At 40.2% G+C, this 16,166-nt stretch overlaps 1 protein-coding gene across 4 annotated transcripts in view; it reads right to left on the minus strand.

The window, feature by feature from the left end:
* The window catches only part of Cradd (CASP2 and RIPK1 domain containing adaptor with death domain), a 177,230-nt gene that overhangs the window by 145,645 nt on the left and 15,419 nt on the right, over positions 1-16,166 (minus strand). For 2 of the 4 annotated variants that reach the window (XM_015482935.2, XM_048803944.1), the window contains exon 2: positions 15,062-15,365. In XM_015482935.2, the coding sequence (XP_015338421.2) occupies positions 15,062-15,359 (298 nt within the window). In that variant the 5' untranslated portion in view covers positions 15,360-15,365. Of the gene's footprint in view, positions 1-15,061; positions 15,366-15,448; positions 15,468-15,912; positions 15,932-16,166 lie in introns of those variants that run through there. The other 2 variants (XM_048803953.1, XM_048803949.1) reach the window with 2 other exon arrangements.

Genomic DNA, 16,166 nt, shown 5'->3' on the forward strand with positions numbered 1-16,166 from the left:
CAGAGGAGAGACAAGGGAGAAAGTGTCTACTGCAGAGTATCAGACAACATGAAAAATACTGCCTCTGTTTACACAGCACTCTAAGTTCTAGAAGATTCATTCACATGTCCTTTCATTTAATCTTACTTTACCAATGGAGATGAGCAGGAAGCATCTCTTTTACACATGAAGAGATTTAAATTTAGAGGAAAAAAAATAATACAGCAGATAAAAGGTAGAAGCAGAACTTTATCTTGAGTCTAGAACCACATCTCCAAATGCTTACAGAGCATTTCACAGAATGGAATGCTATGTGGTCCTGGGCTGGGTCTCCGCTTCCTCTTCTGAAAAATGGGAACAGCAATAGTATCAACCTCATGCTTTTAAACAAAAGCACTTAAAGGAGCTAGGTCACAGTAAGTGCTCAGTAAATGTGAGACAAACATAACCCCACAAATCCACCCTCCCCTGTGTGTCCAACCTTGGTGAATTTGCATAGCTCAGCTCTTCAGTTCCATCTAATGATAACAACAAAAAAATAATGATGACCCATCTCATGATAAGACCAACAACTGATGCTCTCTGAAGGCCTACTACACAGCCAGCTCTGCTCTGCTCTTGACTCTATTATCTTAGTCATCTGGGGTACCTTCTGGGCAGGAATTACGCCTGATTAACTTCTGTGCCTGTTTAATTCCTGGTTATAGTGGCTATTCAATACACCCTGGCTGGGCTGAAGCTCTTTCCACTGCCATCTACAGCCTATCCTGCTACCCACAATGCTTTGTGGTGTTGAATTGGGAACTACAGAGCACGGGAGAAGGGATATGATTATTCTGTCAAAGATTTAAGTCTCTTTGAAATACACTCTATGATTTAATGAAAAAAGTCATCAGGAATGTCCTTCCAAGGGTGAGGAGAAAAAAGTCTGCTACCCAGAATACACGCACATTTATAAATCTAGTCTACTGGAGGGAAACAAGTATATTTTTAAATGCCACTGGCAAAAGCTTAATCATCTATAATCTAACAGCTTGTGGAAAACAATGAAAAGATTTTGAAATTTAATATTTAAAAGTATACAAACAGGAGACATTGAAAAAATCAGGTTATATAATAATCTAGTGAAACACTTTGAAATAGAATACTCATAGAAAGATAAACAGAAAAATACTTTAAACAGCAGAGTGAAAAATACTCTTCATAGTTCCTTAAGAGGCACTTGGAGAAGGTCATTTAAGTCCAGTATTCCCCACCCCAACCCTCTGCTCACTGAAATAGCAACAGGCCTTGATAATAATTTGAAAAGACTACTTCGAGTTGTTTCAGAAGTTTTACTCTCTGAAGAAAAGCAATATTTTTTTCACATGCACACACATATAATCTTCTAAATGTTCTTCTTTATTTGGTATCATGTAAAAAATTCCAGATGTGAGCATTAGTGTCAAGTAAATAATAACTTTCTGGAAATGACTAGAGTTTAGAGAGAGCTTCTAAAATGGAAATTCTTCTGGTGATGATGATAGGGTGCAGAACACACTACCCCTAAGCACAGCACCATTCAATCTGAGAAAACAGTGGAAGCAGGCAGGTCACTCTTACCTTTCCCCTGGCTGCTTCCCTGAAGCAAGTCATAAAACCCAGGACTTTCTGACCTTCCCTGAAGCAGGCTGTCAGAGCCTCGTGTGTAAGACCCTCCCAATACCCAAGGGAAGGGAGCATCCATGTCTCCGAAGATATAGAGGAAAACGAGGACAGGCGCCCTGCTCATTGCTATTAGATCATCCTGCATCCCGCCATGCTCCTCCACAACTGCCCACAGTCATCAGCAAGCACCAAAATATACAAGTTCATTTCTCCAGGTCTTCATTTCCTTACGAAGGCTTCTGTGTCATATAAACTTACAGCGAAATAAGTGGTATGCTTTTCTCTTGTCTCTTTTTTGTTCCAGGGGCTTCAGCCATGAAGCTGGGATAACTGAGGAAAAGATATTTTTCTTCCCTGCAGTTAAAACTCATGTTTTGAGATTTCAAAAATAAAAACAAGAAAAACCCAATTCCAAATATTTCTGTTATACTTCATTATTAATTTATTATGAACAGTGTTATCTTTTAAAATTGATATTAATTGAAAAATAAACATTCATATATTTATTATAAATAACATGGTGATCTGAAATATATATACTATCTTAGTCTGTTTATGCTTCTATGACAAAATGCCACAGACTGGGTCATTTACAAATGATAGAATTTTTAGTTTTCTATTTTTTAAATTTTTTTTGGCAATACTGGGGTTCGAAAGTAGGGGCACTTTACCACTAAGCCACTTTCCTAGCCCTTTTTATTTTCTATTTTGAGACAGGGTCTCAGTAAATTGTGGAGGCTGATCTTGAACTTCCAATCCTCCTGCCTCAGACTCTCAAATTGCTGGGATTACAGGTGTGTGCCACTGCCCCCAGTTAAAGAATAGACATGTACTTCTCACAGTTCTGGAGGCTGAGAAATCAAGGTCAGGGTGCCTGCACTGAGCCTGGTGAGATCCTTCTCATGGCATCTTCACATGGCAGGAGGGGCCAGCACTGCACCCTCACATGGCACAAGGTGGAAGGGCAAAACAACTTATGCTAGTTCCCTCAAGTCACATCCTCAAAGGCCCTACTACTTAACACCACCAGATTGTGGACTAAGTTTTAACACAGGAATTTTAGGAAACATTCAGACCATAGCATATACACATTGTGGAGGGGTTGAGATAATTAACATATGCATTACCTTATATACTTATCATATTTTTAGGGTTAGGACACTTAAAATTTACCTTCTGTGATTTTTCAAGAATTTAATACAGTATTAATTATAGTCACCAGGTTACACAACTAACCTCTTGAACCTTCTCCTCCTTTTTTTTTTTTTTTAATTCTTTGAGCAACATCTCCCCAACCACCTCTCTCCCAGGCCATAGTAACCACCATGCTATTTTCTCCTTCTAAGATTTTAACTTTTTCAGATTCCACATATACATGAGATCATGATATATTTGTCTTTCTGTGTTTGGCTTATTAGAATAATATCCTCTAGGTTCATGCACATTGCCATAAATTATAGGATTTCCAACAAGCCTGTAATTCCAGAGGCTTGGGAGGCTGAGGCAGGAGGATCACAAGTTCAAAGCCAGCCTCAATAACTTAGCAAGGTCCTAAGCAACTTAGCAAGACCCTGTCTCAAAATAACAAAAGGGCTGACATGTGGCTCAATGGTTAAATGTCCCTGGGTTCAATCCCTGATAACAAAAAAAAAAAAAACTTTAATGTTTAAAATGATAGTATTTCCTTTTTAAAGGCTGAATAGTATTCAATTGTGTATATCTACCATATTTTCTTTATCAACTCATTTGCTGATGGATACTCAGGTCGATTCCATATCTTGATTATTGTGAATAATGCTGCAATGATATCTCTTTGACATACTGATTTCCTTTGGATACAGATTTCAGTAGATGGCAGTAGTAGGATTGTTGGGTTGTACAGTAGTTCTAGTTTAATTTTCTGAGGGATTTCCATATTGTTCTCCATAATGATTTATTAATTTACATTCCCACTAACAAGATCATACTCCTCCAATATTTACCTTTTATCTTTTTGATCATAGCCATTCTAATAGGTATGAGGTAATATATCACTGTGCTTTTAATTTGTCCCAATGCCATTTATTGAAGAGATAAGAAAAGAAAGTTAGCCCAACATCCCTGATGAATATAAATGCACAAATCAAAAATACTAGCAAATCAATGTCAACAACACATTACAAGGATCAATTCACCAGGGTTAAGGGAATGCAAGGATGGTTAACATATGCCAATCAATAAATGTAATACACATCAACAGAACAAAGAACAAAAATCATATGATTGTTTCAGTAGATGGCAGTGAAAGAATTTGACAAAATTCAACATCTTTTCATGACAACAACTCAACATATTAGGAATAGAAAGATTGTACCACAACATAATAAGAGCCACATGTGACAAACCCATAGCTAACATCATATTCAACAATGGGAATTTAAAAGCTTTTCTTCTACCATCAAGAACAAGACAAGGATGCTCTCTCTCACCACTTTCATTCAACATAATACTAAAAGTCCTAACCAAAGCAGTTAGCCACAGTGAAGAAATAAAAAGGCTCAAATACAAAGACCTAAAAAGGCACATTTGCCCATAGCATCAATACATGACTAATAAAAAAAAGAGATTGAAAGTGAAGAGATAAGTTTAAAAACTAAACAAATAAAACATTTCCATGGCATCTCATTCAATGTCTCTATTTTGTTAAATCACATAGAGAAGTCTTTTATCATCTTTGGTATTTTTTTTTAATCTTTCATTTGGTAAACTGTTAAAAAGAGAGTGTGACAAACAGACACTGACATACACACAATGAGAATGTTGGCTACATGTGAGACCTAAGGCAAGAAAGGGGTCAGAAAATAAGGAAGCAGTGCTAGCCTAAGTCAGGTAACCTAGGACATGTGACCTACTCAGAACCACGAACAGGTCTTAGAGGTAAAATAAGACAGTGTAGTGATGAGAAGTGTGGTCTGGACTGTTGGTCTTCAAAGCCCAGGCCTGTTACTACCTCAGTGTGTGAACCTGCACAATTTATCTAACATCTTAGTCTACTCACCTGTAAAATGCAAATGAAGATAATAGTACCTACCTCGAAGAGTTATTATGAGGATAGAGTGAGTTTCTATATATCAAATAAGTGTGTGACACTTAACCCAGTACTTAATTCAGATTCTTTCTAACCTCCTCTCTATATCAACCCTATTTTCAATCTATTCTTTTTCTCCAAAGCATTCTGATTTTGAAAAGGTTTATGAGGACCTAGCTTGCTCCAAACTTGGCTCACAGTCTTTGAATCCTGAGGCAGGGCACAATGGAGAAACTTGACTGGAGATACTCATCCCAGTGGCCTTAACTCTCCCTTGCTGCCTCATTCCTGCCCTTATTGACTCCTGCAATTTTGGCCATTCCTTCAAAGTTGGGAACTATCCGGTAAACTTCAGAGAAATTTTTATTTTTATTTATATTAGCATAAAGTTCTACTGCTAAAACCAAAGAACTCTACATACTGTTAGACTTGGTTACATCCCTTCCTTCCCTCATCTATAAAGAAGGGTCTCTAAGATCCTTTCCAGCTCTAACCTATAGTTATAGCGACAGGACAAGTCCCAGCAGACACAGTCCACCTGCTCTGTATTCTCTGTAACAATCTCACCATTACCACTCTGCACCTGGGCAGCATACCAACAAATGGTAGAATGGAGAGGTGCTTTTAGAGATTAATATTTAGGCTCTAAAACCACAAGCCAGGACTGAGGGTGTAGCTTAGTGGTAGAGCACTTGCCTAGCAAGCAGAAAGCCCTGGATTTGCTCCTCAGCACTGCAAAAGAAATAATAATAAAAATTAGTAAATAAATAAAAAGACAAAATCACAAGCTTCTCACTTGCCACTGTGATGTCAAAAATATATATATTGTCTTCACTCTTTTCCTGGTATACAACTCCTAAAATCCTTAGAATCTCTATGCCCCTTCTTCACACCTCAGCCTGTGTGTCCTTCCTAACATAATACACGGGCAAGCATGGTTCCCTGAGTTCCACAAGTAGCCCCAGCAAATTAACTGAACCCAAGAAGGGAGTAAATGGTGACCCTAATTTAAAGCCAGAGGAACAAACTTGCGACTGGCATTAAAAACAGGGGCAGTCTTAGGTACTTAGCAATCTCAACTGAGGGATCAGATACTACCACCAGGTAGACGGTGTCAGAATTTAACTGAATTAGAGGACACCAGCTGGTGTCCGTGCAGCAGCTCAGCTTGCTTGGGATGGGGGAGGACTCCCGCACATTTGGTCCCAGAAGCATTCTGTGTTGCATACTGAGTGGGAGTGCGGGGGAAACTAAGTTTGTTTATTCCTATTTCCTTTCCAGCCAGTTATGACATCTCAGCTCAGCGGTGTTATTTTGGTAACAGTGTTGCCACCCTCTCTGCCATGGTGCTAAGTGTAAATAGAACCTGAACATTTCCAGGAATTATCAACCTGGCACTTCTCTCAAGGAGTTAAGGTTTCTTTTATAACATTATCAAAAGAAAGCCTAGGACTGAAACCTGCCCCAAACTTCTTCTTCATGTTACATTGCTTCTTCAATTAAAATATAATGTTTGGAAAAACACAACACATTCCTTTTTCACCCTCCTTAGGGAATTGCCCTCCAAGGGCACTCTCCTTTTGCCCAAACTGAGGAACAAGTATGAACACAGCTGCCTGTTAACACTAAGCAAAGCAGGCATTCCTGCAGCTAGCTGCAGCGGCCCGCATGTATGAACCATACCCCCCAAAAAAGTGTCACCACCTCACTGAGCATGCACTGAAACTGAAGCAGCAGCACCAGAAAAGCTGGTGGCTGAACGGACAGCTTTAGGCAGCAGGATTCAAGAACTGCAAAAGTGGGGCTGATTCTATTGCCAGAGGGACCAATTCACTGTCCCCTCATCACAGTTGAGATTTAATCTTCTTTTATTCTCAAGGTAGCAGCTGTGATGGGAGAGACACAGACCCTTCCTTGACCCCAGGTAGGCTTACATTATACCCTAACCTCCCAGCCAAAATAAGGGTAAAATGAGGGAGATGGGGAGAGGGAGATACCGGGCAGGAATGAACCTCAGGACAACAGGCAGGAAAGAGAAAGCAGCCAAGCCCCTCAGGTGTGCGACTAGGCAAGACTGGGGAGGGAGGAGGGAGAGCTAGTAATGATGGGCTCTGGAGCAGCCTAAGGTTATCAGAATTTGGGAGGGGAGAAAGGTGAATTATGAGCAAATATTTTTATAGGATATGAGTTAGCAGGCTTTGAAGTCAAAGTGCCTGGATTCCAAATTCTCTCTACTAACTACAGTGTGTCTTTTTCAGAAAAATATTTAATATCTCTATGTCTACATTTTCTCATCTAATGAGGGAATAACCGACCTCATCAAGTTATTATTATTTATTAAATGGATAAATAAATGCAAAGGACTTAGAAGGGTACCTGGCACACAGTAGGCCCCCCTTAAATACAATTATTTTACCAATGACATCTAAGGTTCTTGGTGAGATACAAGAAATACTAAAACTCATTTTTTTTTCCCGGTACCGGGAGTTGAACTCAGGGGCACTTGGCCACTGAGCCACATCTCCAGCCATATTTTGTACTTTATTTAGAGACAGGATCTGAGTTGCTTAACATCTCGATTTTTTGCCGAGGTTGGCTTTGAACTCGAACTCCTCCTGCCCGCACAGGTGTGCACCACCACACCAGCTGAACTCATTTTTAATTCAAACAAAATCTTGGCAGACAGCCTGTCTGACCACCCTGCGGAAGGAGAGACTAGGCCAGTTGCACTCTGACCAGAGGCCATCTGTCTCTTTCTTCTCATCTATTCTCAAGCCACCTTCAGCTCAGCTTATATCTGAGAACAAATAAAAGTTCCAACAGATATAAAGCATCCAACTCCTTCTTCATTGGTGGGTTTGTCTCCATTTGGACACAGTTTGATCCACAGAACACAAAGTATTTTGAGTTTTTGCAACTACCACACAATGTGAACAGGTAAAATGAAAATAATGCCCCCAATTCAATTTCTCCAGCTAATGCAAAAACCTACAATTTTGTTCTTATGTGCATCCAGCCTGTACACCCCATTCCTCATAGAGCACTAATGGATTTTAGTGTTGGTAGTGTCTTCACTACCAACATTATGGGGTCCAACATTCTGAAACATTCTTAAGCAACAGTGTTCAAGAAATTCAAGAGGGAAAAACATTTGCAAACTAATATCCTTCTACACCTCCATTTCTACCACCCTCTACATCCTCACACCTGAAAACAAAAACAACTCTTTAAGTAAGAGCACAGCTTTGGGAAGCCCATAGTTGGGGAGCAGTAAGTGAGCAAAGAGCCACCTACCTAATCAGCTGGTCAGATCTCAAGGTTCTTAACCCTGGGTTGTATTTTAAAATAACCTCCTGAGGTATTTGTGTTTGTGCCTATGTTTGCAAACACAAGTGTGTGCATTATCTATGCTACATTGTCCAGGCCCCACTTTCAAAGATTTTGTAAAGGATTGGCCTACAGCAGAGTCTGAGCATCAGAACTTTTTAAAAGTTCCCCAGGTGATTCCAGTACACAGCCAGAAAGACTGAGCTAAATCAACCCTGAGGTCAACAGGGTGATTGATGTAGCCAAATGGTCCATACATCCACAGGAGGGAGGAAAAAGTCACAGTCAGACTTTCTAAGCAAAAAGAACATTAAATCCATTTTTTTAGGTGAAACAGAGGCATCCCTGCTGGGGCAAGACCTGTCACATGGTTCACTATTCCTAGAAAGAGCTGCAATTAGCTGCCAACAGATGCATTATTTCATCAGTCTCATAAATACTCGATAAAAGTCTTCCGCTCTTCCTTTATGTCAGCCTTGCAGAAGCTGAGAAAAAAACTTCTGATAAGATGCACTACTAAACTATCATAATTTTTTAATGATTAAAATTAGCACCAATAAAAATAAGATATTTTAGTAAAACCTCATCCCAGTATACCTCTAAAAGCCCTTGAAAATTTTCCCCTTAAAATAAAAAAAAAAATACATTAGTACAATTTTTAAAAAACCTCTTTCAATTATTAACACTACAGCATAATACAATTCCATTTCAAACGCAGTGGGGAGCCAAGATTTCGAGGCAGGAAAAGTCCTAAATCAAGATTTGGGAGGCTGGGATTCCAGTCCCAGCAATAAATTACATCAACTAGCTGTGTGATCGTGGGCAAGCTGACTTAATCTCCTAGGCCTCTGTTTGCTCAGAGAAAAATTAGATGATCTTTGAGTCCCTCCCAGCTCCCAAATTCCATAACACCAGAATCTGGCTCCATCTTGCTGACTGTTACAGCAGCAGATACATGTGTTTAACATTTAGAAACTTATAAACTTAGTAATTCTACTAATAAGCTTAACCAGTTCCTGTCACTTCGCATAAACTGCCTGGGCAAAACTGAAAGTGCCTTGAGAGCAGCAGCGTCTGCATCTGAACAAAGCCAGAGCCCTCTCGCCCTCACCACGCCAGCCAGGTCCCGGCTCCTCCCCGAACTCCTGCCACACTGTACACATGGGAACACATGAAAAGCACCTTCACACTCCTTGCCATGTCCCCAGGGCTTCCTATTATGTTTTTAGTATTTTTCTTTATGTTGTCTCTCTCCTTTTTTTTTTTTTTTTGGTACTGAGGTTCAAATCCGGGACTTGAACATGTTGGCAAGTGTTTTACCACTGGGCTACATCACTAGCCCTCTGTTCACTCATTTGTGCTTAATTAATCCAGTTTGTCCCATTGTCCCAGCTGTGGAACACTTTTAAAAACTTAAACATCGTATATAATATATGGTCTAATTATGTAATATAATAATATGGAAATTAGCATAATGGAAAAATGCCAATGTAATATAGCAACAGTAATTAATAATATATGTAAACTCTAAATTATTATTTCCAACCTATTTTAATGTATCTATGTCAATTTCACTGAGATAATCATAGAATTGGAAATCCTGGGACTTAACTGGTTAAATAAAAATAATGTATTTTTAATAGGAACTTGCCCTGAATGAAAGGAACCCATTAAAATTGATACTCCCCTGACACACACAAAAAAAGCAATACAACTAAATTCTAGCTAATTATTTAAGGCCAACAGAAGGCCTTAAGCATGAGAACCTCTGATCATTCTTTCCAAGACTATAACAGAAGTAAAAAGCAAACGCATTCCCATTGTGTGATTAAGCATTATTTAATCCCATGTCCACAAATCATCTCGAATCATCTTAATAGCAGCCAAGGTCATGTCTGTACAACAGGAAGCACAACAAACAGTGGTGACTGAGCCTACACAGATATGGAATGTGGTTCATTTCTGTGAGGATGGTGTCTTATCTAGCCACACTGTCACCCATGCTCCCACTCTAGTTCCTGTGTCCTTGCGGGCCACTCTGTCACAGAAGTCAGGTCTCCACCCAGTGTCCCCACATCAGAGAGGCTTCCCTGGCCACCCTCACTCCCACACACACTCTTCACAGAATTCATCACCACCAGATAGGTTATTTATTCATTTGCTTATGGTTTGTCCCCAGTTCTTTACCCTCTCCCCGCCAGAACCACAGAGCTCCAGGAGAGCAGGGACTTTGTTTTGGTTACTGCTATACCATTGGCACCGGACATCTAGCACATGGTAGAAACTGATCAGGTGTTCTCCCTTCACACACACGATGCCACAGGTGAGCACTACTCAGCCACAGTGAAGAGCCTGGACAGCCCACAGGGAGATAAACTGAGATCAATACAGAAATTATGCAGAGCAGGCTCAGTTATGCGGCACGACTGCAGGATCCTACAAGAAGAATCCCTAGCTAGAAATTTCTCTAATGAGCCTATTACAATGTCTATAAGTCTGCCACGAGCGCTTAGTAACTGCTGATGCCTCCAAGTGTATACCTCAGAGCCAGAGTGCATCTCAGGTGGCAGCTGAGGTGGCTCAGCATGACTATTCAAGAACAGTTCCACAAGGGACAAGCTGAGCCCTGGAGCCATAGGCAGGAGGAAAAGAGACCAGCCAGAGCCCTGAACACCATGTGAGGACAGCCAGGCAGTCTGGGGCATAGGGTCCTTGGGGAAAACCTGCTGAACAAGTGACAGTCTCAGGACAGCCACTCCAGCAGGCTCAAGAGCTGAGGTGTCTGGTGCTCATTACAGGAGGCGCTGAACTGTGTCCCAGAGATCTGTCCTTCACTCTTGACAGTGGCTAAGAATACATAAAGCAAGAATCAAGAGAGGGAGGAGAGAAAAACTAAAAAACAAAACTCCCAAGTCTAAAGGAAGACTGGGGTAAAAGGCAGGGTTACTGGGCAGACTGGTAAGTGAAAATCTTGGCAGAGACCTAGTCCCACAGCCAGGGCCAACCTAGGGAAAACAGGTCCCATGGCCCAGAGGCCGCTCTGCCGTGAGGCCAAGTCTCACCAGACAGTGCGGCTGGAGTTGCGGATAAACCTTTCCAGATTCAGATGAGCCCAGGCACTGGAGTGAGTGGTCAGGGCAGGCAGGACCCACAGGGAGTGGGAAGCCAGGCTGGCACAGGCTGCTCACACTCACATACCACACTGTCCCCATCTCCTAAAATGATAGGACAGGAGTCCAGAAAGGATGTCCAGCTGATCTAATATCTAGTATGTGACCTTGGCCAGAGAGGGACATGCTGTAAAGTGTTCCTTCCACAGTGTCAACACAGATTAAGTCATTTTATCGTCAGAATTTCCCTTTTAAAAGGTAAGAATCCTTATAGGGTTTAAAAAAAAAAAAAGTCATCCATTTATGTCTTAGCCTTTTTTTTTTTTTTTAATTAACAGAGATTGGAGACCTAGGCAGATTCTGAAAAAAATCAAAGGTTTTAGTTTTTTGTTTGTTTGCTTTTATGTTTTAGGATTCCCTGGGTGTGTGTTGTGGGGGTGGTGTGGAAGAATAAAAGGAGAACAAGATACAATTCACTAAAGAACTACATCCAGCACACAAATAAGCAACTAACCAGGATTACCTCCCCCCCCCACCAAAAAAAAAAAGTCTGAGACAGTTCAAAATTGATAAATGAAAAATAAAAATTAAATAAACAAAGGGAAAACCAAGAATCTGCTAGAAGAACACAACAAGAAAACTTAAAATCAGTTCATTCTTAAAGAGGATCAATCTCTTGCCTAGAGAGAAGGCCACTCCTTCTCAGGTTCTCAAGGCCTCTGAAGAGAAGGCCAAGAAATCCATACAAACAAATTAATGATTGCAACCAAAATGAGTGAAAAGTAAGAGGCGGTGAATCATATACATTCAGACAGAAGCACCACATTTTCCCACAGTCCAGTTCCTCAAAGATCAAAGATGCCACTACAACAATGTAAGTGGCCTACTGCAAAGCTTGTTAAAACTCTCTGTTACAATGCTGGAGAAGCCCTGAGGTCCTAGGAAATAGCCTTCTGGGTTTATCTGCTTTTTTCCAGAGACATTAAATTGGAAGGAATTATACCTCTGATAGTCATCCAGAATTTAAAAACAACAAAAAAAAAGCAATAAAAAACAAACAAACAAAAAAACTCCCTAGGTTTCCAATTCATTAAATTCCAACTTAATTTAAGATTTAAAATATTGCTATGAAATTAATTACTTTAATGTCTTAAGCAAGAAGGTTATTAACTGTCAACTCCTTTAAAATATATCATTTGGTTCCATCCCTTCCCTCCTACACATTAAATATCCATATATACATATCCACACATTTACCACTAGAACCCATACATACTATATTCTTCAACGACTTCCAGATTTTAAAAGTGATTTCCATGATATGGAAACTACAAAGTGAGGAAGAGAATGAACAACAAACTCCAAATTCAGGGTCTACCACTGAGTGAGGGTTAAAAAGGAGGGGACTGGAAAGGAGCACCAGGGATTCTCAAAACAATTGTCATATTTTTCTTAAACTGAGTGATGAGAAGACAGATGTTTACTTTACCTTATTCTTCAAATATTACTTATATTTTATAATATTATTTTAAATAGTCAACATTTAATAAAAACACCTATCTAAAAGATGAATGTATGTAATTGTTATGGTGGAAGGTATACAGAGACATACATAAATCAAACCTCTGCTTCAGAATACTTTTTTCAATAGCAGTGTTACTCAATAAAAAGGAAAACAATTACAAATACTGTTTCTTTCTAAGCCACACTATCTCTCCATTTGACCCCTTCTACAAAATTAACAAACTTTGAGGAAAACCTTATATTTCTAAACTTCAACACACATATATGCACAGTTTTTCTCCACTATATACTGCTTCATTCTGCTTGCTTTCAAAAACCTATTTTTCCCTCAGTTTCTCTGTAACTTTCATGTAGTAGAAACTGTCTTAACTGCTTCTTGCTGTCTGAATGAATCTGAGGAAATGGGGGTCACACTTCCACAAAAGAGGTGCAGCAATACTATTTACATCACCTATAATGATCATATAATTAAATGTTTTGATAGTGAAAGGCTTTCGATTCCCCTGGTTTGTTGTTTCCAACTATGTGCTGCCAGGAGGAACCTCTAAGTCAAATACCAGGAAAGCACCAATAATTTTTTAACATCTCCCCAATCCTGAGTTATGTGTTCTGCTTTCAGTAAATTAGTAGAAACATCTTAAGATACATTAGCTTGGATATGTTCAGACAGCTAGAGCATTTAATTTTGTAAGCACAGTCCATGCTAAGAACATCCGTGGTCCTCCAAGGCCAGCCATTTTCAGTATTTCAAAAAGCCTAAACCATACATTTACATGTAATTTAGTCAAGCTAGGAATAAAAATATTTTTGTTTTTTCCACTGAGATTTTTATCAGTCTTCCTAACTGATTATCTCATGCTGGTCAAAGATTCAGACATACGTCATTAATGAAAAAAGAAGAATTATGATTATTTAATACCATGTGATCTGAAAAAAAAATCATTCAAAAGATGACGTAATAAAAATAAAAGCAATAAAAGTGGTCTCGTATTAGTAGCATATTTTTAAACTAGCTATACTCCTATTTAAAAACCAGCAACAACAAAGTCTAGGGACCACTGACTTTGAGTAGTTTTAATAATCACTGTGTCAGAAACTCCAGAGGATGCTGATATATTAGCTCTGCTAAGAAAATCTGTAACTCAGTTTGGATTGTCCTTACAAAATTAAAACCAAGCCAAGTATCTAAGACATCTCTACATTTAATGAAAGCAAAACATAAATGTAGGATTGGGAAGATGTTAAAAAATTATTGGTGCTTTCCTGGTATTTGACTTAGAGGTTCCTCCTGGCAGCACATAGTAGGAAACAACAAAACTGGCAAACCGAAAGCCTTTCACTATCAAAATACTTAATACAAAAAAGATCATTTTGTACTGCTGTACATCATGAGTAGAAGCATAATTCCCATTTTCATTTCTTCAGATTCACTTAATTTTCTGTTAAAAATCTGCAAGTCAACTTTCAATTCTCTTCTAAAATTTTATTCTTTTTTGCCACATGCCTGCAATCCCAGCTACCAAGAGACTAATAGCAGGAGGATCACAAGCTCAGGGGGCCAGCCTGGGCTGAGGATGTACTTCCATGGTAGAGTGTGCACCTGGCATATACAAGGTCCTGGGTTCAATTCCCCAGTATTGAAAAAAAAAAATTATCATTTTTAATTGTTCATTTCTCTGTTCCTCGATCTTTGTAAAAGGTAGGGGTGATGAGAGCTGTTAAAAAGGAACAAATGTTTCATACCGAATCTTCCTGCCACAAGCTAAGCCAACAGCACCAGAACTTTTTCTTTTCTACTGCTTTCAATTCTTAAAATCAAAATGAGACCCTCCCCAAAGTATTGCCCTTACCAAATTAAATACTACAGATATGTGAACAGAGCCAAACCAAAAAGGACACTTTAAACCAATAGCCTTTAAAAACAAAGTCAGTCAGTCTTCAAAACAATCCCCTTTGGCCCTGTAGGACAGCCCAGGGGACAGGTGCAGGGCATGCCTTCTTAGAGGCTGTCTCCTCCTCCATGAATCTGACCTTTTCCAGCTGGCAGCTCTGGCACCCCCAAATCAGTTATCAGCAGGCCAAAGCCTGCTTTCCCATCTGCACTTTCCAAATGGCTCCTGATGCCAAGGGCTGAGATATGACCTGGCTCTCTGATGAGAACATGCCTCCCAAGTGACTTGCCAAGTTTCCCTGGAAGCATTTCTAAATGGACTCTGAGCTCCCTCCACAACCTCTCAGTCATGGTCCATTCTTCCTCTCCTACGTTGCCACCTCCTCACCCTATTCCTTCCAAACTCTTTACTCACTTGCATGAACCACTGACCCCTGCCCACATTAATTTCCAATCCAAAAGGTGTAAGTGCCAACAATTTCGGAGCTGGTTTGAAGTGATCCTTTGGAGGCCTACCTGCAGGCAGCTCAATGACAGCTTCTTCTCTTGCCTTCTCCAGCTTCTCCTTCACCCAGGGAAACTCCTGCAGGGAATCTAGGAAGGTATCAAATGCTTTTGGACCCCTAGAGGGGAGGATATCCAGCAGCAGCATTGTTTTCCGGAGGCCTGTGGCTTGAGCTTTGATTTCTTGGACATGGTTTTCTGTCAAGATTCCTTCCTGGTAAAGGTACTGAAGAACCAGTCCCTCCACCAGTACCTCTGCACCCAGCTCCAGGCGGAGAGAGCGGAGCACTTGCTTGTCTCTGGCCTCCATTTCCCCCTGGAAAGAGACAAAACCATGGCTCAGATTATAGGAATGCTGATGCACCCCTAGAGGTAGTTGCTGCAGTGTTAACAACTGACCGATTTTTGAAACTTAGCATACTGAATATCAGGCCATGGTGTTTACTACAAGGCTGTTAAAACAAGCCAAGTTAACTTCAGATGAGTCCCAAAGCAAGGAACAACAGTGGAGATGAATCATCTTTTCTGTTTCTGCTTTTTACATAATGAGGTCCTCTTTCCATAAAGAGATCTGACCAAAAAGCAGGCCAGAGCCTTTGCTTAAAAAGTCTTAAAAAATGTGTATGCAAGGATTACAGAGCGGCATTTTATTTTAACACATTTTAGAGAAGAAACGGTGTTTTTCTCCTAACAGTGCCTTCATCAGAGATTGCCCGCCACCATCACTGCAAATTTCCAAAAATGACCACGGGCATCTGCAGAACCTGACAAGCAACGGGAGTGGAGGACAGAAACCAGAGGTACTAATGAGTTTAAGGATCTTTTTCACTAAGAGAAAAGGCCTTTACACCATCGTCACTTACAAGCAATATATTTATTGCATGTGTCCAGTATACAATAAACCTTATGCAGTCCGAATCTCCATCACAGCACTGCCCTGGCCACACACGCACGGGGCATTTAGTGAGTTATTCTCCTTAATAATAATAATTTTTAAAAGGCCACACGCCGACACTGGGCAGAAGCCACCCAGGTTTTGACGGTCGCTAGCGACTGAGGCGGCTGGGCGGTGGCGATGTAGCCTGTGTGGCGCGGAGGGGGCGGACGGGGCTCCCAG

The sequence above is a fragment of the Marmota marmota genome, unplaced genomic scaffold (genome assembly GCF_001458135.2).
Source record: "Marmota marmota marmota unplaced genomic scaffold, marMar, whole genome shotgun sequence".
NCBI classification, from domain to species: Eukaryota; Metazoa; Chordata; class Mammalia; order Rodentia; family Sciuridae; genus Marmota; species Marmota marmota.